We start from the raw sequence: 24,423 nt of genomic DNA, 5'->3' as shown, positions 1-24,423 counted from the left end.
GCTGTGCCGAATATTCGAATATTCGGTTATTCGATCGATAATCGAATATTCGAATATTTATTTTCGAATAAGAATATTCGGTGGTGATATGCAATGAAATAAAAAGGTGGAAAAAACTTTTTTTTTAACAACAAAAGTGTATTCTCAAAGTTAAGTTTCAAGTTGCTGCCAAAAAAACCCATAAAAGTAGCTTGTATATATGCCAAGCAATAATGCCATACATATATTACTTCTGCTTTGGGAGTGCTTGCAGTAAAGCCAACCCATTTTTTTAACGCCGGACTGCAAAACCAATCGCTGATGCTTCCGACAAGATAAACAAGACATTTTGTCTTTCATGTCTTCACAAAACACTTCCTGACACCTTTTCATATCAAACTTCTAGCATGAGTAGTAACGTTTCCGTTGTCCGTATTTTTGTTTGTTGTTGTCCTACTTACAATCCCTACTTTCAAAAGAAAACCGCCGCTGTTTTCCCCGATGCGATCCTGGCAAGTTTCCCCGCGCGTTGGTGTTACATGTACATGTGTGCAGCATAGGAAAATGCAGCGTGGCATTGGAGAGGAGCACGTGTTAATTTGCCCACGTGCGCAGTGGGAGGGGCTTACTAGATCGGCTATTGACATCGCGAAAATGGCATGCCAACATTGATGTAGAAGACCTCTGCAATCTCATGCAAAGAACTTGATTTCTTTTTTCTGTGTGGGCCTTTGTATTTTTCGTTTTCATGTACTTATTTTGAGGACGTACTGCTCGCACAGGGTCGCACAAGAAGCGGTACATTACACTGATACAGCGAAGCCAATTCCCCCCAAAGTTTTCCATCGCCTGTTCAATCGTGTCGAATGCACGTGGTTATAGGGAATCGCCTTGCACGCAGTATGCTGCCCACAGCACGTGGCGGTGTTGTAGAAAACTTGTCATGAACCCCAACATTACATTAAAACGTTTTGAAAACCTTGGTTCATTTACGTTACGGACTCTGGGATTTTTCTAAAAGAATTTCTTGTTTACTTTTAGGGGTAAATTTATTATGGCTGTTAGATGTTCGCCTCAATGCCTCCGTAATTATATACATGTACATGTACAAAATAATCTAGTTCTCTCAACTGATCAGAGCACCCTTTTATCGAACACATTTTCGTTCGCTGTCCGTCAGCTTTGTTCGCTGGGTTAGTCTGCTAATTGCACCCAATATTTGCACAAATAAAACATACATAAACACTTCAAAAACTAGTTCAGCAATTATACTTTCAGTAATAATAGCGGAAACCTCTGGCTTATGTCCTCCAAGTCGAGCAAAACGCAAGAAAAAGGGCAGACAACAGAGAGGATTTCAAACTCAAAAGAGCTCTCATTTATTTCGCCAGACAGACTTTGCGGTCAACTCACCGCACCGTACTCCTGATTCCCAGCATAGAAAACCACAGCTAGACAAAATGTATCAAAATGTTGCAAGTTGGAATATCCAAACCTTTTAGTGGCCTATTTGTTAGAAAGTTATCTCCAGAGCACGCACTTAGCCAGACAAAAGAACCGGGTCAGCGCACCTGTGCCCTAATTAGCCCGCCAACAATGCGCCCGCTGGAGCTCGGCTGGCGATTTTTTTTTTTTTTTTTGCTGAAATGTCACCCTTCGTGTTTTGGGTACACAGCTTATAATATATCCCCTGTGGGCAAACAAGGAAATACTGCTTTGCACGTGTCAAGCTGGGGCGTGTGTATGCCGCGCCCACGCCCATTATTTGCATAAACTTAAATATGCATTTACAATTCAAAGACCATAAAGACATTAAATATCATAGGTTTTTTTCTTGGAGTTTTTGGTTGTTGAGAATAAGTTTATTTAAAATGATATAAAATCATTTCCTCAATTCTTGGTGACAAAAGTGCGAGTTATTATTATAAAAGTGATTTTTTTTTATCCTCAATACTGTGACTAGGAAGTACACCGTTTTGTAGACTTCAAGAAGCTTCCAGTAATAGATATGCTCGGTTCCTGTTTGCGAGTTAAGGGTCGGAGAGTCACAATAGCTGACGCCACCCGCCGTGTTTGGGGTTCACGGCTTAATACGTCCCCCATGCAAACAAGGAATCCTTCACTCTAGCTTCTCTGGTTATTGTTAATCTTTAAATTACTGACGACTGAAGAACAACTGATTGTTGTCAAATACCTGACTTATCTGTGAAGAAATCATGCATGGCATGCTGACGTGCGCACGTACGTTGACTACATGTACATGTATGGCATATTTTTGCTTTTGAGGGAATTTGGAATGGCCAAATAACCGAATATTCGAATATTCGATCGATTGGAAGGTCGAATATTCGAATATTCAATTATTCGAATTGACTCAGCCCTAACCGACAATACTTCTGAAAAGTTATCTGTTAATGCATTATATGTATGCTGGTATTCCCTTGCTCTTCTTAACTAACTCATTAACTTGCCTTTTCAAAGTTTGACTATGTTTACCTACTCTTGTTAAAACAATTTTTTATATATTTCCATAACCATCAGTTGACGGAGGTTTCACCGAGTGGACAGAGTGGCCGATTTGCCCGGTATCCTGCGGAGGGGCAACCATCTACCGCCGTCGCAACTGCACCAACCCCGTCCCTAAGCACGGCGGTCTGGATTGCTCGGGAAGCAATGAGAGTCACCAGATCTGTAACGGTGATGTTCAGTGTCCAAGTAAGTAGAGCTGGGAACTTTAGTATTCACAACTATTCACAACATGGAGAGAGATGTCCATCAAAATCTGTCAGGTGACAGGTTTTAACAGTTCTGTAAATTGGCGTCATATTGGTACAATTGACAGGCTGTGGTAGGTATGTTAACTGAGGGTACCATGCCTTGACTGACATTGATAGATGTGGTGGGTCAGTGCTGGTGAGTGCCTGTCAAACTGGCCTCATATTGGTACAATTGACAGGCTGTGGTAGGTATGTTAACTGAGGGTACCATGCCTTGACTGACATTGATAGATGTGGTGGGTCAGCGCTGGTGAGTGCCTGTCAAACTGGCCTCATATTGGTACAATTGACAGGCTGTGGTAGGTATGTTAACTGAGGGTACCATGCCTTGACTGACATTGATAGATGTGGTGGGTCAGCGCTGGTGAGTGCCTGTCAAACTGGCCTCATATTGGTACAATTGACAGGCTGTGGTAGGTATGTTAACTGAGGGTACCATGCCTTGACTGACATTGATAGATGTGGTGGGTCAGCGCTGGTGAGTGCCTGTCAAACTGGCCTGATATTGGTACAATTGACAGGCTGTGGTAGGTATGTTAACTGAGGGTACCATGCCTTGACTGACATTGATAGATGTGGTGGGTCAGCACTGGTGAGTGCCTGTCAAACTGGCCTGATATTGGTACAATTGACAGGCTGTGGTAGGTATGTTAACTGAGGGTACCATGCCTTGACTGACATTGATAGATGTGGTGGGTCAGTGCTGGTGAGTGCCTGTCAAACTGGCCTCATATTGGTACAATTGACAGGCTGTGGTAGGTATGTTAACTGAGGGGACCATGCCTTGACTGACATTGATAGATGTGGTGGGTCAGTGCTGGTGAGTGCCTGTCAAACTGGCCTCATATTGGTACAATTGACAGGCTGTGGTAGGTATGTTAACTGAGGGTACCATGCCTTGACTGACATTGATAGATGTGGTGGGTCAGCGCTGGTGAGTGCCTGTCAAACTGGCCTCATATTGGTACAATTGACAGGCTGTGGTAGGTATGTTAACTGAGGGTACCATGCCTTGACTGACATTGATAGATGTGGTGGGTCAGCGCTGGTGAGTGCCTGCCAAACTGGCCTCATATTGGTACAATTGACAGGCTGTGGTAGGTATGTTAACTGAGGGTACCATGCCTTGACTGACATTGATAGATGTGGTGGGTCAGTGCTGGTGAGTGCCTGTCAAACTGGCCTCATATTGGTACAATTGACAGGCTGTGGTAGGTATGTTAACTGAGGGGACCATGCCTTGACTGACATTGATAGATGTGGTGGGTCAGTGCTGGTGAGTGCCTGTCAAACTGGGCTCATATTGGTACAATTGACAGGCTGTGGTAGGTATGTTAACTGAGGGTACCATGCCTTGACTGACATTGATAGATGTGGTGGGTCAGCACTGGTGAGTGCCTGTCAAACTGGCCTCATATTGGTACAATTGACAGGCTGTGGTAGGTATGTTAACTGAGGGTACCATGCCTTGACTGACATTGATAGATGTGGTGGGTCAGCGCTGGTGAGTGCCTGTCAAACTGGCCTCATATTGGTACAATTGACAGGCTGGGGTAGGTATGTTAACTGAGGGTACCATGCCTTGACTGACATTGATAGATGTGGTGGGTCAGCGCTGGTGAGTGCCTGTCAAACTGGCCTCATATTGGTACAATTGACAGGCTGTGGTAGGTATGTTAACTGAGGGTACCATGCCTTGACTGACATTGATAGATGTGGTGGGTCAGCGCTGGTGAGTGCCTGTCAAACTGGCCTCATATTGGTACAATTGACAGGCTGGGGTAGGTATGTTAACTGAGGGTACCATGCCTTGACTGACATTGATAGATGTGGTGGGTCAGCGCTGGTGAGTGCCTGTCAAACTGGCCTCATATTGGTACAATTGACAGGCTGTGGTAGGTATGTTAACTGAGGGTACCATGCCTTGACTGACATTGATAGATGTGGTGGGTCAGCACTGGTGAGTGCCTGTCAAACTGGCCTCATATTGGTACAATTGACAGGCTGGGGTAGGTATGTTAACTGAGGGTACCATGCCTTGACTGACATTGATAGATGTGGTGGGTCAGCGCTGGTGAGTGCCTGTCAAACTGGCCTCATATTGGTACAATTGACAGGCTGTGGTAGGTATGTTAACTGAGGGTACCATGCCTTGACTGACATTGATAGATGTGGTGGGTCAGCGCTGGTGAGTGCCTGTCAAACTGGCCTCATATTGGTACAATTGACAGGCTGTGGTAGGTATGTTAACTGAGGGTACCTTGCCTTGACTGACATTGATAGATGTGGTGGGTCAGCGCTGGTGAGTGCCTGTCAAACTGGCCTCATATTGGTACAATTGACAGGCTGTGGTAGTTTTGTTAACTGAGAGTACCTTGCCTTGACTGACATTGATAGATGTGGTGGGCCAGCACTGGTGAGTGCCTGTCAAACTGGCCTCATATTGGTACAATTGACAGGCTGGGGTAGGTATGTTAACTGAGGGTACCATGCCTTGACTGACATTGATAGATGTGGTGGGTCAGCGCTGGTGAGTGCCTGTCAAACTGGCCTCATATTGGTACAATTGACAGGCTGTGGTAGGTATGTTAACTGAGGGTACCATGCCTTGACTGACATTGATAGATGTGGTGGGTCAGCACTGGTGAGTGCCTGTCAAACTGGCCTCATATTGGTACAATTGACAGGCTGGGGTAGGTATGTTAACTGAGGGTACCATGCCTTGACTGACATTGATAGATGTGGTGGGTCAGCGCTGGTGAGTGCCTGTCAAACTGGCCTCATATTGGTACAATTGACAGGCTGTGGTAGGTATGTTAACTGAGGGTACCATGCCTTGACTGACATTGATAGATGTGGTGGGTCAGCGCTGGTGAGTGCCTGTCAAACTGGCCTCATATTGGTACAATTGACAGGCTGTGGTAGGTATGTTAACTGAGGGTACCTTGCCTTGACTGACATTGATAGATGTGGTGGGTCAGCGCTGGTGAGTGCCTGTCAAACTGGCCTCATATTGGTACAATTGACAGGCTGTGGTAGTTTTGTTAACTGAGAGTACCTTGCCTTGACTGACATTGATAGATGTGGTGGGCCAGCACTGGTGAGTGCCTGTCAATGATGGATTTAGCTCAGTAACAATGAAGGCACAAATGTTTCACTCATGCTTATTCCAGCCAAACAAAGGTATTGCCCTCTAAGATGGCTGCTACGCAAGTTGTAGCAGTATTCAAGGTCACCCTGGGTTCTGGTAGTTGGTGACCAGCCTGTACATATGCTATGGGAAGGGACTCGGATAGATTTGTGATGGTCTGTGACAGTTCTTTCAGTAGGATCTGGGTTCTGTTGATAATCGCAAGTGAAAGAACTAAGACAACTTGAGGTCAAGAGATTACAGTCAAGATAGAGTTAGAAATACCTTTAGCTGTTCACTATGACAAAATGACATCGGTTGAGAGTGGCAACCACAGGAGACAACACTTGATATATCACATGACGAAAATAAATCAAATCAAATATAAAAATAATTCATGAATTTACTTTCAAACAAAGGGCAGGAGTTGCCTTGGCATAAAGCAGAAGCTTAAAGGTAGAGTATATCATGTTCAGCTATCCAAGAATTAACGGACCAAATTATTGTTGTAAAGCTTACTTGGTTTAAAGATAGTAATAATGGCACTAAACTCCCTGTGAAATGATTCTTTCTAGCATGCTGTCATTTTGAAGAAAACAATAAAAAGAAGGTCGATCATTCCCAAAGATGTGTCAATTGACACATTTTTGGAAATTTTCGTTGGTAGTTGGTTTGTTATTTTGGCGAATCCGTGAATGGGTGCAAGCGCATTGACACAGCGCAAATGCCCGCACGTTTGCTATTTTCAGCAAGAATGTGTACGCGAGCATTTTAAATTACCCCTGAGGGATATAACAAAGATTACTTGACTTGACTTGAATTGTCAGTTGAGTGAGTGACATCACGTAGCAACAATCGGCTGAATGAGAATCATGTCCCAAATGCTGATTAGTAAGATTGTGTCTAGACTAAAGATGTTTTTGCTTCCTTCAGTTCATGGTAACTGGGGGCGTTGGCTGGACTGGGCCCCTTGCTCCAAACTTTGTGAGAATGGCACGACGTCCCGCATCCGTCTGTGCAACGACCCGTCACCTCTATACGGTGGGGATAGATGCGAGGGGAGCATGCAGGAGGTGACGATCTGCAACACTCATAGATGTTCTGGTAAGTAGTGTCAGGCAAAGTTTGAAGAGCATCTCAGAATTTATAAAAAAAAAATTATAGCAAACAGGAGGTTTTTATTTTACCCCTTAAAACAAAAAAAAAGCCAAAAAAGGTGTAAGGTCTGTGTGAGGAGTAGGCCTGGGCGAGTTGTGGAATTTCTACCCGAGTACTCGCAGAGAAATTACTTGAGAGTACTCGAGTACTCGCGAGTAGTTTACTAAATTCCCATAAATACAGAAACTATGGCATAAACTTTACTGAGAAGGAAGTTACTACTAATAAACAGCATGGCAAACACCCCACGTTCTTCAGCACTGAGATGTCTTTACCATGCAAAACTTTGGCTCAGTTTACTTGAACATTTATTTATTGAGAGTGCTAGTGGAATCCCAAGGAAACAGATGGAGGCAGTGATTCCTTTCTTGCGGGGGATGTATTAGGGCAAAAGACAAGTTTGGCGCAGAAACCGCAAAGTGGTTACTTTTTTCCAAGTCAGCACTTGTAAAACAAAATTGCTACTCAAGTGTACCTTCTCCTACTTGCGCCAGGACGAGTACTCGTCAGGACGAGTAGCAAACACTACTCGCGAGTACTTGAGAACTCAGGTTACTCGCCCAGCAGTGAGGAGCATCACTTGTCAGTTAAGAAATGTTAAACAGTTGTGCTTCTGCGCTGTCTTCCACTTTACAGAAGTTGCATCTCAAGTTTTGCTGTGTTGCTTAACTTGAGTTTTACCCTCTTGATATAGTGACCAGGGCATCTTTCCATCTTTTCATGTTAATTAAAACAAAACAAAATAGAAAGTTGCTTACACCTATTTTGCTTTTCCACAGTATTCAATTTTTGATTAGCTGTTTTAAGTATAAAGCGCAAAAACGAAGCTGCAAATGTAAATTTGTGAGATAGGGCCAACAAGTTGCACCGTGAATTTGTGAAAATGGATTACATTGCAACTCTGGCGAATGTTTCGGGACATCTCATTTGCATGGAGATCCCACTTAATTCAAGTCTGAACTAGCATTTCAAAGATGTTTGATTTCATGCTCAGTTCACGGTGGTTACTCCCTGTGGACATCATGGAGCCAGTGCACCAAGTCCTGCGGGGGAGGACAGACCGAGCGGACTAGAGACTGCACCAACCCCACCCCGGCGTTTGGCGGGAACCCCTGCGTTGGACCAAACATAGAGAAACGGTTGTGTGCTGCCTTCTACTGCCCAGGTAAAGTCAAGTATTCATTGCATATCTACTATTATGCCTTATACATATTCATAAGTCAAAAGTTCTACTGTCATTGGTCGATATTCAAACTGTCAGGTAAGAAAAAGCAGCTACCCTGCACAGGTGACACGTACTATTGCCCAATTGGTCATATTGCATCAAATGGTCATATGCATTACTTGGGAGAGATTTGCCACAGAATTTTGTGGAATTTTAATAATGCTAAATGTGTATGAGGTCTTTTAAATAAAACAAATACAGCATGGTTTATTTTACAGTGAGTTGTGCAAAAATATTGGTTCCCTAGTGTTGGCTAATTTGGACAACTCGCCCTCTACCTCATGTTGTGAGGTAGTCAAAATTAGCCGACAACTTGGGATCAGTAATTTTAAGCTATTCCCCCCCAACCATGTTATACTCTCAGATTCTTTGTCATGAAATAACCAAGAAGTTTTCTAAGCGAAACATTTTCCTCATGCATACCCACATTCCTATCCACCCAACCCATGGGGACGAATAATGTGTATCACAAAATAGTGTGAATGATATGCAAAACACTGCCAGAGTTTGACCACCATGAGAGAGAGGCATATTGGTGTAAAGTGGCTTGCCTGAGGACACAGCACATGGCCAGCTACCCGAATGGGACCTCTATTATCCAATCACCAGTCACAAATTCATATCCAGTCTGTACAGGGTGGTAAAAAAAAAACCCAAAATGGAATGACATACTTCTACTACCCTGAGTCTCACGCCACCAATACCAATGCATGGAGAATCTTTTTAGAAGAAAAATGAAACCAAGATCGCCCGATTCGGTCCAGTTGTTTTTGTTCTAGAGCCTATTTTGTGAAGCAAGTTGGGGGTTATTTTTGTCCCGATGAATTTCTAAACTACGCCCAGGGATTTGACTTACATTGTCATTGATAGAGGGATTGTAATGTAATAATACCCATGTGAAAAAGGTGCTTCACAAAATAGGCTCTGCAGCAAAAACTACTAGACCGACTTATCGGGAGATCTTGGTATCATAATTCTTCACAAAGGATTCTCCATCAATTGGTACAGGTGGTTTGAGTCTCAAGGTAGTGGAAGTATGCCATCCCGGGTTTTTTTGGACCACCCTGTATAGCTGAGATCTGAGGTTCAAATGCCTCTCAAGTTTCTTTCATTTCTTGTTTCAACCTTCTTTGATTCGTTATTTCTGTAACCCCCTCTTTACCTTCACAGTCGACGGTGGTTTTTCTTCCTGGGGTGAGTGGACGCCATGCCCAGTCACCTGTGGTGGAGCCATCATCAACCGTACCCGGGCCTGTACCAACCCAAGCCCACGCCATGGCGGTCAGCCCTGCCAGGGACCCATAGAATCATCCACCTTGTGTGCTGGCACCCCATGCCCAGGTATCCGTACCATTATGTCATTATAGGCTGACATGTGTCGAATATATTGTACCGGTATATTGAATATTTGGTTAGCCACCGAATGTCCAAACAGCATATTTCCGATTCAAATATTTAAAAAAAATTGTGCATTGTCTCGAGAAGATGAAGAAAGAACATATTTTAATTGTATAAGATGCATGGTCAAACAATTGCCAACAATTGTTTTTTTTATATCGTGCCAAGAAGTCAAAACGATAAATGGTTATAACTTACGATGCAATAAATACATTATATCAGTGCCAGTGCGGTGTAACCCTTTATAATACTGCTGGCTTTGGACGGAGCTATGAGCAGTTGCACATTGCACGCAGTTCTCGGTCTGGAGCGCGCGTGCAGGTTCTACACGCGCGGCCTGCAACGTGCATTATATGTGAGGTTAACCTTTGTACACGCTTTTTACAGACTCGACACGAGGCCGTTCTCGACCAATGAAATTACGGTATCCAAGCACATGATATAACAAATACAAGTGTTGACTGTTGTGATGTGGGACAAGTGTCTTTCAACCAAATTTGTAGACGTAGGGGAATTGTCAGGTCAGGGAACCAGACTAGCTGGCTTGCACCCGTTTGCGGATGTGTAACAAATTGCAAACAAATTAGGGACTAAATTAAATGGGGCAGTATTTGAAAAAAATAAAAATCAGTTTTTCCAACGATGCTAGGCCTACCATTGTTGAAAATTTATACGAATATTGATTTTTCTTGAAAATGACAGCACACCAGGTGCCATGATTTCACAGGATGCTTGAGACTATTATTCACTTACAGTCAAGTACATGTAAGGTATTTCATAATGATTTGGTAGTTTTTTTTATGTTTGCAAATGTTGTAAATTATCTTTAAAAGATGGGAGAGTCAGGTTGGCGTAGCGGTACTTTCCTCGCCTTCCACCGCTGTGACCCGGGTTCAAATCCCGCCTGGGCCAATATGTGGATTGGGTTTTCAGTCCCTGCCTAATTCCATGGGTTTTCCCCAGAATATTCTTCTGGGCTTTTCCTCCCACCTCTAAAACTGTAACTTCTTCTCATTGTCTTCTCTCCACAGGTTTCTTCAGGCTTGCGAGCTACAGTGCCTAGGGCGCTTTTGAGGAATCCTTGGTTTCATTACCAGAAATTATTAATAATAATAATAATAAAAGTGCGGTTTTGACAAAAACACAACACATTCTGGAGTTTTATTGCGTCCTTGAACATAAATTTCTCCAACATAGTCGATGGTGCCTGGACACCCTGGAGTCAGTGGTCACAGTGCTCAGCTACGTGCGGCGACGGACAAGAAATGAAGAGGAGGAATTGTTCAGAGCCCTCCCCTGCCTATGGGGGGTCTGAGTGCCTGGGGGAGGGGTACAGGGCGGTCATGTGCTACAATGACAACCAATGCCCAGGTAGGAATGAAAATATAGGAACAAGAAATGAAGAGGAGGAATTGTTCAGACCCCTCCCCTGCCTATGGGGGGGGGGTCTAGGTGCCTGGGGAGGGGTACAGGGAGGTCATGTGCTACAGTGACAACCAATGCCCAGGTAGCTAGGGAAGAAAATTGAAATTCTCAAAATGTTTTTCTCAGAGTTGTAGTGATGTAAGTCAAAAAAATCACATCACAATTCAAATCAGAAGTAACGGGATCGAACAAAGGAATGTGTTGTGTCCTGAAGTTTTCACTTCTTCAAACTAAATGACATAAAAGGACACCAATAAAATCAAGGTTCCAAATTTGAAAGTTTTCTGACTTACTCTCCTGATGTTTTTCATGTGAGGGCAACACAATTTTCTTTTTGGGCTAAGGTCAGAGATTGTAAAAGGGACTAAAAAATGTCATGCTTTTGGACCCCACATTTGTGGAGGAACCCACATACATACATGTACGTTATTAAAAGTACCTTCTTTGCTGTGATTAAGTGCCACAGGAAGTCCATGGAAAGTTAAATGGTTGACATTACGAATGAGAACGCTCATCTGACTGACTGAAGAGTTCTGCTGTTATCACAGAGTCTGAATCCGTGTATCCCTAAATATCAAGAAACTGGTGTAACCAAGTCAATTTTTCCCAAATGTCAAATCATTATTTTTTCCAATGTCAAGTCATGAAGTGTTAGAAAAGAATTTTGACTCAAGTTGGATTGGAGTCCTAGTCAGTGACTCAAGTCAACAATAAAATGTTTGTCTCGCTGGATTTGACAGCTCATTGAAACTAATCTGAAGCTTTCACATTCATCACACTTTCATTTTCACCACTGCATTTAGATCAAGCACTACATCTTAAAGCTATAGTCCATCATTTGCAGCCATCCAAAAAGTAACTGGCGTAATTATTGCTGAAAAACAACCTTGGTTGAAAGATAGTAAGGGAACTAAACTCCCTGCGAAATTATTCTTTCTGGGAAGCTGTCATTTTGAAGTAATCAACGAAAGAAGGCATTTCCAACGGTGATTCTTAAGAAGCACCGTAGGAAAATTTAAATTAGTAGTTCGTTTTGTTATTCAGCACAGCGCGCACAAGTATTGGAACGACGCACACGCGCGCGCGGTTGTTATAATTCGTCGGATCAGTGCGCGATGTCGCGTATAGCTGCAATTCAAAACAATTCAAAACATGATTCAGTAACTTTTGATTTGAAATTGAGATCTTAGAATGCTGTTTTTCTCGGAATGTACAGCTGAAGCTTAGCTAAAACTTCATCAGGTTAGTAGCTCAGTACCCTTCATTAGATTTTGAACTCTCTTGTTGCTTCAAACGAACAAAATGCTCAAATTACAAATGATGGACTGTAGCTTTAAAAAGGTAAAAATATTTATGAATTCCTTTGTTCCTCTTTTTAGTTTTACCGACTCCTCCATCTAACCTCAACTTCTCTGTATCCGTGACCGATGCTGGCCTAGTGTCCGTCTACGTCAGCTGGGATCCAGCAGAGAGTGACGAAGCTACCACGGATTACTTTGTTGTACAGGTAGCAGGGACATACCTTTCTATGAACTTGTCAACCAGAAGGCCTAAGGCCGGCTTGAGGTCGACCTGCGACTTGCTAGCGCCACGACGGAACTAGCCTTGGTCAAGGCGTTCGTTGATAGCGCTTCGTATAGAGCATAGTGTGCGGCTATAGTGTTTATGTCTTTGGCAGCCAGGTACCATCATGAACACTATCAACGAACGCCTTGACCAAGGCTAGTTCCGTCGCAGCGCCAGCAAATCCCAGGTCGACCTCAAGCTGCTGCTGCGTTAGAGGGCAGCTTCAAAAAGATGAAACATGTCCGATCTTAGGAACTTTGGCACCCAAACCCCTGATTGGGAGCATGCCTTATTCGTGCTTTTCAAGCTAATATGCGGCTTGACCACGCCTGTCAGAGACTGGCTGGTGTACATGTATAAGGGGCACAGAATCTAAATCCAGACTTGGATCAAAACTAAATGCCATTCCAATTGGTGGCTTGTAAGAAACATGCAATACAAATGAAAGGAGCACATGTTGACTTTATTTATGCTTGAATTGAGATAAAGTATGAGGGGGAGCGCTGTTGTCCAATGGTTTCTGTGTTCGACTCACGTGCCGTGGTACGTGGGTTCGAACCCTGTCAGGGAACATGGTGCTTGTGTTCTTGGGCAAGACACTTTACTACAATTGCCTCTCTCCACCCAGGAGTATAAAGTATAAATGGTTACCTGTGGAGGTAGAGACCACAATGTGCTGATCTCCAGCTACTGCAAAATATGGTCTCACGACCTGATGAACAGGGGTAATGATTGTGATGCGCTTTGAGACCTTTGGTATAAAGCGCTATATAAGTACCACTTTATTCGCATTATATGTAATGAATTTCTGTAAAAAAAAATTGGGGGGACAGAACTCGTTTTTTTTTTGGACCCACCCTTGGATCTGCGCCTGCTATTGGTACCAGTAAACAGCTAAATTCTCCTGACGATGACTAGAGCAGGCTATTCGAAACGTTGAGACCAAAGACTTTTAGAACTTAAAGCAGGACTGTTCTTATCAGAACAAAAACTTCTTAGCGAAAGTTGATAATAAGCAGGACAAGTTCTTTTCAGAACTAAATATCTTCTAAGCAGTAGTTATAAACCACATGGTGTTACCGCAAACCGAAACGATATAGCTAAATTCCTGTTGGTGTGTCTGTGTGTTTTTTCCAGGCCAAACGGATCCCCACCCAAGGTGTTCCCAAGGGCAACGCCTCAGCCTATGAGTGGCTGGCATTCGGTACCGTCATGGGGGTCCATCATAGCGTACCTATCAGAGATACTGGTCAGACTAAAGCAGGGTTATTTGAAGGTGACTTCAAGGTGCGCATTATTGCTGGTAACCAGCATGGGGAGACCAGCTCTGATGAATATTCATTCAATGGTGAGTCACTTTATTCATTCACTATAATTCTGAAAAAAAAAATTTGTCTGCATGAATTTGGAGGATACCTGGTACATTTCATATCTGAGATTATGTCTGTGACTGTTGGTCAGAGGGTCAGGAGTTAGAATCCTGCTACAGTGAAACACCCCCATAACGAACATCACAGGATCCACAGAAATTGTTCGTAACAGCGATCGTTCGGTGTAACGATTTTAAGCTGCTGGTGCTCTGGTTCTCACTTTCAACAAATAGCGCCCTTCAGAACGTCACCCTGCACGCCTGGTAGTTACTGAAAGACGACTTTGAACATGTGCCAACTATGGAGTCATGTAATTACACAGTTTTTGAGCTTACTACCTACAGCAATGGGTGGCTTTCCCTTCTATTCCTTGGGGAAATAATAGCCACTTGTCACTCTTCTGTTGACAATTTTCAACAACAATGTTCGGTACATTTTGTACACAAAAATCGGGAGCCAAGGACGATGTTCGGTATAGCGGTGTTCGGTATAGCAACGTTCCACTGTATAGGTCATATGTTGTGTCCTTGGGCAAGCCACTTTATCCCACTTGCCTCTCTCGCCCAAGAGTATAATTGGAGTAAACCACCGATGTACTGGGATCCCAACCAGAAGAATACGCAGGTATATTTAACAATTGCCGACTGCTGTGATGCGGGATATGACGCTTTAACACCCGAGGGATGCATAGCACCCAAGGAGAAGTCAAGGGTGCTATGCCCCCTGAGGGGGTTTAAAAGGGCATATCCCACATCACAGCAGTCAACAATTGTTTTGTTATATCGTGCCAATAACTAAACAATTAAAATGGTTGTAAATTACTGTGCGAGAAACAAATTAAATCACTACGATGAAACCTTTGATAAGTGAAAGTTTTGATGTTCTGCTGGACACGAGACTGAGGGGTTGACGTTGCAGTTCTCATTGCACGATAGTTAGCGTGCCGGCAGGTTTCATACCGGGTACGTCCACGAAATGTGTGAAATGAACGCAGTGCGATTTAACTGATATCCACGTAAAATTGGATATTAGTGTGTGACATGCTTTTTTATAGACAAAACACGCGGCTGTTCTAGAACAGTGAAAATCCAACATCCAAGCACACGATATAACAATCTTTAGTTGTTTCATGCCATGAAGGAAAATACAGTTAAACACTGACCTGATTGGTCACATTGACCCAAGATGGACTGTATGTTTCATTCTATTTTTGCTTTTTCCCTTGGTTTTTCAGTTGTGAAATATCTACTTGGAGGATCGGTACATACAGTATTTCACGTCAGTCCTGTAATTATGACTGCTGTAGTGGTGGTCACTTACTTTCTCTGCCTTTAGGTATAAAGACAGCAAAGTAGGAAATTTAGGCCGCATCCCAAAGACTGTCTAGAGCTATTTTTCAGGGCTTTGCCCCTTACAACTATAAGAGAATACCCCGACAATGGACCCTGTGCACAAGTACCCTCTGAACAGTTACAAAGTTGGAGATATTCAAGCGTATGATCAGATGCTGACGCAAAGATGCTATGGCTTCGTGCACACTGAGAAAAAAATCAATAATGTGTACTAACTACTTCATGCTATACATGTGTGACTGACGTGAACCACTTTGGGCAGGCAGTGAGTCCCATCCACTGGGCATTCGAAAGTGCAAAAAGCGCCCTCTCTTGTTCATGCTCGGAGCCCACATCCATAGCTCTGGAAGCTGGTTTTGGACAAGGCCATACTCTCCGCAACGTTCTGCGTGTAATGCATCATAGGGTATGGATTTTGAAAACTGTCGATGCTGCTTGTTTCTGAAGAGCAGGAATAGTGTGAAATGGAGGGGATTGGTTGTGACTGTTGCATTCCTGATTCCGATTGGCCAAACAAATTCCAGATGATCGTAGCTCTTTCAATTCCAATCTGAGCGCGCGGCTGTCCTGTTAAACTCTGAATCAAGGATCAAATAAATGTGTGTATTGAGAACTAAACAGGGAAATTTTACTGTATAGGCCATATTTGTCAGCCCTATTCTTGGTAAAATCGCTAGAAAAATCCTATTTATTGAAACAGTTTAGTAACTACTTAAAATCTTTAAACAAAAATTGGTAAATATGGGAGGAATTTTTAGCTGTAGCAATATGTAAAATCAATAACCTTTGATCCGATTCACGTCAGTTTATTCCCTGAAAATAGCATCTTAACCACAGAGATGCCACTTTTCAGGTTTTAACCTGTACTCAGTTTTTTTTTCTTCAAAATATGTGACAAATTAAAAGTGCTGGATTTGGTCAGAAACATCCAGAAACCCATTTTTTGAAAGAAGGTAAGGCTGGTTTCAGGTTTTTAGTAGTGTTTCAGGCTTTTTTTGATATATTGGTGGGATCTCTGTTACCAGTTCATGCCAGGATTGCACGTGCCCGCGTTCTCCCCTGTAGTTACGCCACTGATCAGAACGAATGCAATTCCAGAAGCTTTGCCCATCCTTATACATGTATATATGTGTACGTTACTTAAGGTCTCTTGCCTACTTTTTAACAAATATTTTTCTTCATGATCAATTGGCCAGTGCAACAAAATGCAAAATGTTGACCTCCCAACTCTGTGTATATATAGTTTACAAAGTTTTAATCAGTTAAAATATTCTAATTGGTTCATGGTGCTACTTGCATTGATCATTAATTGCCTGGAATATCAATGCAAACATTGTATAGAGTTTATTTAAAAATTATTTCTATTTATTTTATAAACATAAACTTTAAGAATTTGATTTTAACGTTATGAAACCAGCATTAACTTTTTCTTCAGACATTTCAGCATTCTTGCCTTATTACAGGCACATTGTCTTACACTTTATATGAATTTCTTCCTTTTTATCATTTTGAAACAAAGCAGCGTGTTACAAAGATATACATTTCAGAGATTCTGAAATGTTGGAGATGTACAACTTCAGATTGAATAAATTGTTTAACAATGATTTCTTTCTGCACTTCCTCAAAGTTTATAAACAAGGTTTCAAGTATTGGAATGTGAAGTTTTGTCCAAATACAATACAATGCACAGGTGAATGTATGTATATGTAAAAAAAAAATAACCTAAATTCAAGTCAATTTAATTGAAACAACAGCTTGCAATTGTTTAAATGCAATACATTTTAGATACTTTGAGAGTCTTGACATAAAAAGAGATAACAATACTTTCACTTATTTCTTCATATTATTACTTGAGACTTAAAGGTTTGCATGGTAGAAAGAACAATAAGTGAGAGGTTTGTGGTAAAACCATGTGGAAATACCTCTTTTGTGAGTATGTGTGGTTCAGAAGAGAACCTGTTGGATTAACTCAACTTTCGAACAGTGTGCTCTGTTCATCATCAGGAGATGACGAACAGAGCACACTGTTCGAAACGTTCAGTTAATCCAACAGGTTCTCTTCAAAACCACACATACTCACAAAAGAGATGTTTCCACATGGTGTTACCGCAAACCTCTCATTTATTCATATTATTACTGTTTTTAAATGGTAATTATCGTTATTAAGTTGGCAATAACTTTAAAAAAAATAAATTTAACGCCAAAAAACAATCTGATTCTGACAGCTGTTGCATGCATATACGCTGATTGAATTCTATTTTGTAATATTTGAGTTATTTAAGTTTCTTTCAGATTTTTTTTCTGTTTGGAAATCAATACTTGTCTCATTATCTTCACTAACATCATTTAATGTTTGTATTTATTGAAAGTTTGCCAAAAACTTTTCCATTTTATTTTTAAAGTGCAATGTCTGCAGAGTTGTCTTATTTAAATATGTACACAAGATTGAGATGTTTTAAAAAAATATATACAATATTCGTAAATATGTGAGAAACTGAACTCATTACGGTGGATATAAGGATAAGCAAATATTAAAATTTTGAAGAGTTTTTAATTCTTGATGACTTATTTTAATTACGAATTTCCTGCTGTTTGTTGGCATATAATTAAGCGAATTATTAAGGAATTTAAAAATGAATTAAAACTGTGTTCAAATTTACTGTGGCTGTTGCATGATTTGCCTGTACTCCCTCTGATGTTCGACCATTCGCAGAAAGACCCTATGTTTGTTGTCGTGAAACTGTTTCACTCTGGCGTCGGGCTGGATGACGTCACCGGCCTTGCACATCGCGTGCATTGCATCCTGGGAAGTGAGATGTAAAAACAAGCATCGCATTTCAGACCAAACTGATATTAACCCATTAGTCCCTGAAATTCGCACTCTGCACGCTTCCGCCATAGGCATGCAGAGCCTCCATCTGGCAACTTTACACAATAAATATAGCCGGTTCAGTGATTCCCGTGTATACATGGGAATCACTGATCCCAGTACGGGAATCACTGAACCGGCTATATTTAATAATAAATACAATGTAATACAATGTAGTACAGCAGCCGATTTCACGAAACTTTACGCCATTGCGCTAAGTCTACTTGCGCCACAACAGCACAACATTTCAGTTATGACAATTTCACGAAAGTTTCATAGTACCGGTACGTAAGTCAGTGGCTTGCGCAACAAAGTATGACGTTACTTGTGCAATTGTTTTAGGTGGCGTAAGTTGTGGAGTCGCAAATGAAAATGACCTATTTTACCAGCAAATCGTGATCAACATGGAGCCGGTTGAAACAAGACACTTACAACTTTGTGTTTGAAGTACATGAATTGCTATTTTACTCTTGATAGAGTTTTTCGAGTTGCCGCACGATTCCGAAGAAAGTCGGACAAAACTAATTGTGGGCCATCGGTTTTGTATGCCCTTGGAGTAAATGGAACCCTTGGCTTTGCCATGGACCAGTGGAGTGTTATGTAGTCGAGTCCATCCCAAGTCCTTCAGTTTCAAGTCACATCACTAACTATTCAAATGAACTTTTGCAAAAGCAATCTTTTATCATTATTCATCAAGTTACTTGTGACTGGACTTGTGATTGACTACAGCACCGCAATGGACTACATCACAGCAGACAACAAGTGTATAAGGGACTTTCCCTGTCGTATTTTCGAAAGAGTAGGCAGAATACAATCAAGTTTAGCTAGGAGTTTTTACCTGGACAGTAGGGTACAGTCCTGAAGCCCGGGCGCCCAGAATGGATGCTCCGATGAGAACCGACTCGCTCTCCTTGGGAAGGACAATCGGCAAACCTGCCAAAGGGCAAGGAAAAATAAAATCCTAATCATCTCTGGTGAAAGGATTAACTTATCAAGTGTTGGTACAGGCACTTGTTTGTAAAATACCTAACCTTGAATCCCCCATCAGCTTCCAAAAAGAAGTTTCAGTGAAAGTTGGCAAAAAAAGCACCCATGCTAAGTACATCTGCAAAGTTTTACTCAAAACGTGCAAAATTATACTTGTCATATGTTAGGCCAAAACAAAATATTAGTCGGCCTCTGGTCAGCGCGCGCCTCGATTTTAATCATGCGCGTCAACCTTTTTTTTTCTTCAAATTGTCTGCGGTAGCTACAGCAGCGCCCTCTATTGCCGCACCTCAAATTTTTGTACCGAGGAATAGGGAAATTGCACCAAGGCAAATTATGGAGGACCCCCAATAAAAAGGCCCCCCCCCAAAAAAAAACCGCATTGCCGCATCAATTTCGGAACTTTGGTCTGACCAGAGACCTTTTTTTTTTTTTTTTGGCCTTACTGTCCCTTTTTTTAAATTCAAGTTCAAAAGGAAACATCACATATCACACTTTAATTGTTGGTGAGAAAGTTGCATGGGAATTTTAGGCATTTGGTTTTAAACGTACTCATGCAACATACTATCAAAGACTTCTCCAAGATTGTTTGTGTTATAGGATAAAATGTGCCGTTCTTTGCTAAACAGTGCTTAAGGACTCTGATAGCAAATGTTGATTTATTCGGTTGAGTACCGGGGGAAATTACAATAAATCTACTTTAGCATTGTAATGTAAATAATGCACTGCAAAGTGGCTCAGGGCGGGTAATTTGAATAGGAAGTAGCTCATGTGTTTGGATTTAACCTAAGTCACTTCACGCTAAGCAGCAACGCCAACAACACAATCATTGTCAAGTCTTGTTAATATCCAAAGCTGTCCAATGTCTTGAACATTTATCTGTAGAAGATTGGCTGTTGCTACCGCTAGCCTGAAAGCATTGACTGCATAACTCAGGTACACGTTTCCACTTTTCCATAAATAGTTTTTCATATCTGGCAGTCAACACAGCAATTGGCAGACTTTGATAGTAAAAATATGGGAAAGGATATCCAGGAACGAACCATAACAACTACAATAGATGAGTATCATCTCATGATAATTTAACTGTGTAAAGAATTATTGACTCAAACATGGATGAAGTCATATATACGCTTAGGATAATTTTGAAATCTCTGTTTTCAAATTTGTTTCGGGTTTGAATTACCGAATGGCTGTAATGACATGTAAATTAGGGCCAGCATGCCCGGTTTCTGCTGCATGCAGAAATATCAATATCAGGCTGGTTTGATTGTTTATTTCTGTAGAATATTGTTGAAATGATAATTTTCTTTTCTTTACTAGTCCCCGCACTCAAGAAAAAGAAAGTACTAGATAAAAACACCACCCTCAAATAGTTACAAGACATACATAAAAAACAATTCTTAAATTATAGATGCTGAAAATAAAGAATTTGAAGATGATACTATAAAAAGACAACAGAGCTGTTGGGAACAACATTCTATAAAATACACAGTAACTTTATTGATGAACGACTCATTGCTCATGTAGGTCAGTATTATTATCAAACACAGTAACATTTTCATTTAGTTTTAGCACAAATTTGACGATCCAAATATATTTGTTCAAGAGAACTTGCGTGCAGGCATAGAGAAAAGCTACATGTATGTGAACAATTATTTTTGACTAAACATTATTCACAATGGTATACATTTTTTAAATACAAGTGTTACTACTGCACGTTACTTTAGGCCAAAAAAAGTCACCGGTTTCTGGTATGGAACTTGCCCCAAAAGTGGTGCGGCGAAGCGGCTTTTTTTCTTTTTTTAAACTTTTTTTTTCAAATGTCGGCTGATGACTGCAAATGGTGCCCGACTAAATTTAATGCAAAATATATGGGAGCCCAGAGAGGCAACATAAAGCTTATACTCGATCTTAACCCCATCTAAAAACAGGTTACATTGTAAATTGTGCAGCAGCAGGATTCCAGTCAAACCAGTGAGTTTGGCGGTTTTGAGACATCATCTTACATGTACATTGAATTTTTTTTTAAAAATTTTGCCAACACGCATGGCTACGGCGACGCGCCCGCATACCAGAAACCGGAAACTTTTTTGGCCGAACATGTGTACTTTAAGTTTACTTTTAACTGTCTGACGCTGTAACAAACAGGTGACATTAATTAATACAATAAAAACACTCGATGTTTAAGCATATAGATGTAACATAGCTGTCTTGATAACTAAAGACTGTAACGTCCAGGTTGGGGTGTTGCCATGGTACCAGATATTAAAACTACAGGTATATGTTATGCACATTTTTTATGTAATGTATATATTACATACAATGTAGCTATTTGGGGACTAAAACCTCACGGGGACACTAAAAATTAAAGCAAAAAACAAACACAAAACAAAACCATTAGTTTTCCTAATGGTAAAAATCGTGCTCGCTATACTGTCCTCACTAAAATATTTTTTGGGTTCTTTTCCCTTCTTTTATTAAAAGAAACCCAGTTTATTCCCAGTCATGGGAAGGGGGACAAGCCCGATGCCCCCAACGACACATACCCCCTTCCACGCCACGCCCCCCCCCCCCCCTGTGTTACCGCCTAGTCCCTACCATGACAAATGAACTGCACACACCTTCAATTAAGTGCTAATGATGACAGATCAGCAGGACTACATGTACATCATCTATCACAGTGTGTCAAAACTAATCACGCTACCTGCTTCAAAATGAGGTTTCATGTATGCCCTTCCTGTTATTAGGGAGCTTTTAGGAACGGTAGGGTAAGGGATATGTATCCGGCTCAACAAAACTAATTACCATTTTGTGTTGTTATTTCACAAAACCCACGTACGTCTTCAACATTTTTATGTGAAATGCACATTGCCAACATGTATAATGTGCCAGATGAAATACATGTAACCACGCAAAAATGTAATTTAACAATCAGCTTTTTCCAAGCCACATACAAAATGTACATTATCCTGTACACGTACATGTACATTGTGCCATTGCTAATCACTGTACATGTGGTTCACGCAGTGGACAAACAAAATTGTTATTTAGTGCGCCGTCTTAAAGGGAATGTACATCATTGGTTTTTGCTGTAATTTTCAGAAATGAACTATTTGAGGGGTTACTATTATAGATCAAATATTGTTACACTGACATGTTTGAAGTCTTGTGTTCGAAAATGCTGGAAAAACCAAGAAAAACACAAATGGTGGAGTACTCTGGTTCCCTGACTCCACTAAAGATAACATGGATCAATTTATAGATGCCGGAAATTTGTAAGGTAAGGGAAGCAGTCTAGCTGGCCTGCATCCGTTCATGAACATGAAACCATGCATAGCAAACAAACTTTTGGACTGAAAAAAATTGTGAATTTAGAGCAGTAGTTGAAAAATAGTTAGGTTTTTCCAACGGTGGTCGGCCGACCACCGTTGGAAATTTATACAAAAATACAATTTTTTTGAAAATGACTTCACACCAGGTGCCATAATTTTACAGGATGCTTTAGACTGTCATTTACCAACATCCTAGTAAGGTATTTCATAAAAATTGGTAGTTTTATTTTTTGATGTTTGCAAATGTTGTATATTCCCTTTAAAGGATTCATTATAGATTAATTTTATGCTGAAACTTTTTGTGCCAATCCATTTTTTTCCGAACAGTATAAAAACAAAAAGACACCAGTGTTTGGTTAATTATTTTTAAGTGCAAGTTTTTCAACATTCAAAATGTTGCAGTTAACTAACAATTAACTTCACTTAGAAACACTACTACTTGAAAATCAGACCAGCACACAACGGTAATTATCTGCCTACAACTATTTACACTTTTTTTCTTTGGAACAAATTATGTCCATCAATTGTTAAATTTTTTTTAATTAGGATGCATGCATCGGCACTTCTGCATCAAAGCACTGAAGGCAACAGATGTCATGCTGCGAATGATTTGACGACACTCAGCATTTCTCAGACAAAAGACAATTCCATCTAGCCACTTGGTAATGTTGAACACAAGTGAAACAATTATCAACCAATCAGGTTTTTTGTTATCGGCGTAAACAAAGGCAACCACTAGAAGTGGAAGCCATCCAATTACAAGAAGTGCAAAGACAATCATGACTGTGGTGAAAGGCTTGGAGTTGATTCTTTCCTGGGCCGGCTGGTTCTCCTGGGCGATGCGCCTCTGTTGGCGTCTTGCGATTGTCAGAATGTGTGCGTACATGATCACAATGGCAGCTACAGCAAGCACAGCGAGGCTTTCTATGAAATAAATCATCACCTTCTCCCAAAAATAGGAGAAAATGGCAGAAACTATAGAAGTTAGCCAGCTGCAAAGTACAGTGGTTTGTGCTCGACGGAGGGTCACCAGACGCGGATAATGAAGACACCTGGTTATGGCGATGTACCGGTCAACAGTTAGCAGAAGCATCGAGAGAAAACACTGCATGTGGAAGAAGTAGCTACAGAAGTTCACGAGTTGTTCCAAAACTGTCAGACTTGGCACAAATAAGAGAACCATATGCGGGAGTACTGCAAACAATCCGTAGCAGAAGTCAGAGACTAGGAGAGATCCCATAAAAATCTTCCAAGCCATTCCATGGTGACTCGCGTGACATTTGAACAAAATGTGAGGTTTTAATGCATTACTGTTGTTAACCTGGCATTTATTCAACTCAAATTAGCATGTATTTGAGTCAGGGCATTGTGAATTTATGGTTTAGTTTTTATATGATTACTTTAAAATCGCTATTTTTTCATGTATCACAGTTTCTTTGACGTGACTCGCATGACAGGATAGAAAAAGGGATTTTTGACATCCCTTGATTCAAATAGCTTTTCCTATGGATCTACCAGTGTTCTAAAAATTATTCTTACTGAACTTAAAACTTAATACCCTCACCCAATACATGCATAAGTTGTATTGTGCCAAATATCCCTTGTTGTAAGAAATGGCCTGACGAAAATGTGACTCGCGTGACACAAATGCGTGACTCGCGTGACACAGTAGCTTTTCACTTTCACATTATAACTGTAATTTTAGTATAACAAATCAAATCATAATATTATATTAATAAAAATGATTTACCTGTGAATACCTTACTTTGGCAAATGTTGGGGGTGGAAATCTGGTTTAAACACAATATCCTTAACAATGACATGGAGAGAAAAAAATGTTTAAGAATTTAAG

At 41.1% G+C, this 24,423-nt stretch overlaps 2 protein-coding genes across 5 annotated transcripts in view; one reads left to right on the top strand and one right to left on the bottom strand.

Moving 5' to 3' along the window:
- The window catches only part of LOC119728189 (SCO-spondin-like), a 35,904-nt gene extending 19,127 nt beyond the window's left edge, over window positions 1-16,777 (top strand). Inside the window, exons 13-20 of the mRNA XM_038200314.1 lie at window positions 2,521-2,694; window positions 6,820-6,990; window positions 8,039-8,209; window positions 9,440-9,610; window positions 10,865-11,038; window positions 12,472-12,599; window positions 13,796-14,006; window positions 15,263-16,777. Of these exons, the coding sequence (XP_038056242.1) occupies window positions 2,521-2,694; window positions 6,820-6,990; window positions 8,039-8,209; window positions 9,440-9,610; window positions 10,865-11,038; window positions 12,472-12,599; window positions 13,796-14,006; window positions 15,263-15,363 (1,301 nt within the window). The 3' untranslated portion in view covers window positions 15,364-16,777. The remainder of the gene's footprint in view (window positions 1-2,520; window positions 2,695-6,819; window positions 6,991-8,038; window positions 8,210-9,439; window positions 9,611-10,864; window positions 11,039-12,471; window positions 12,600-13,795; window positions 14,007-15,262) is intronic.
- Window positions 16,778-17,478: 701 nt separating this feature from the next.
- Window positions 17,479-24,423, bottom strand: part of LOC119728190 (FGGY carbohydrate kinase domain-containing protein-like) — a 43,777-nt gene continuing 36,832 nt past the window's right edge. For all 4 annotated transcript variants that reach the window (XM_038200317.1, XM_038200315.1, XM_038200316.1 and 1 more), the window contains 2 exons: window positions 19,088-19,182; window positions 17,479-18,183 (listed from right to left, as the gene is read on the bottom strand). In XM_038200317.1, the coding sequence (XP_038056245.1) occupies window positions 18,037-18,183; window positions 19,088-19,182 (242 nt within the window). In that variant the 3' untranslated portion in view covers window positions 17,479-18,036. The remainder of the gene's footprint in view (window positions 18,184-19,087; window positions 19,183-24,423) is intronic.

The sequence above is a fragment of the Patiria miniata genome, unplaced genomic scaffold (assembly GCF_015706575.1).
Source record: "Patiria miniata isolate m_02_andy unplaced genomic scaffold, ASM1570657v1 HiC_scaffold_20, whole genome shotgun sequence".
Taxonomy (NCBI): Eukaryota; Metazoa; Echinodermata; class Asteroidea; order Valvatida; family Asterinidae; genus Patiria; species Patiria miniata.
The sequence above is the reverse complement of the archived record's forward strand: the minus strand, read 5'-3'. Positions and strand labels throughout refer to the sequence as shown.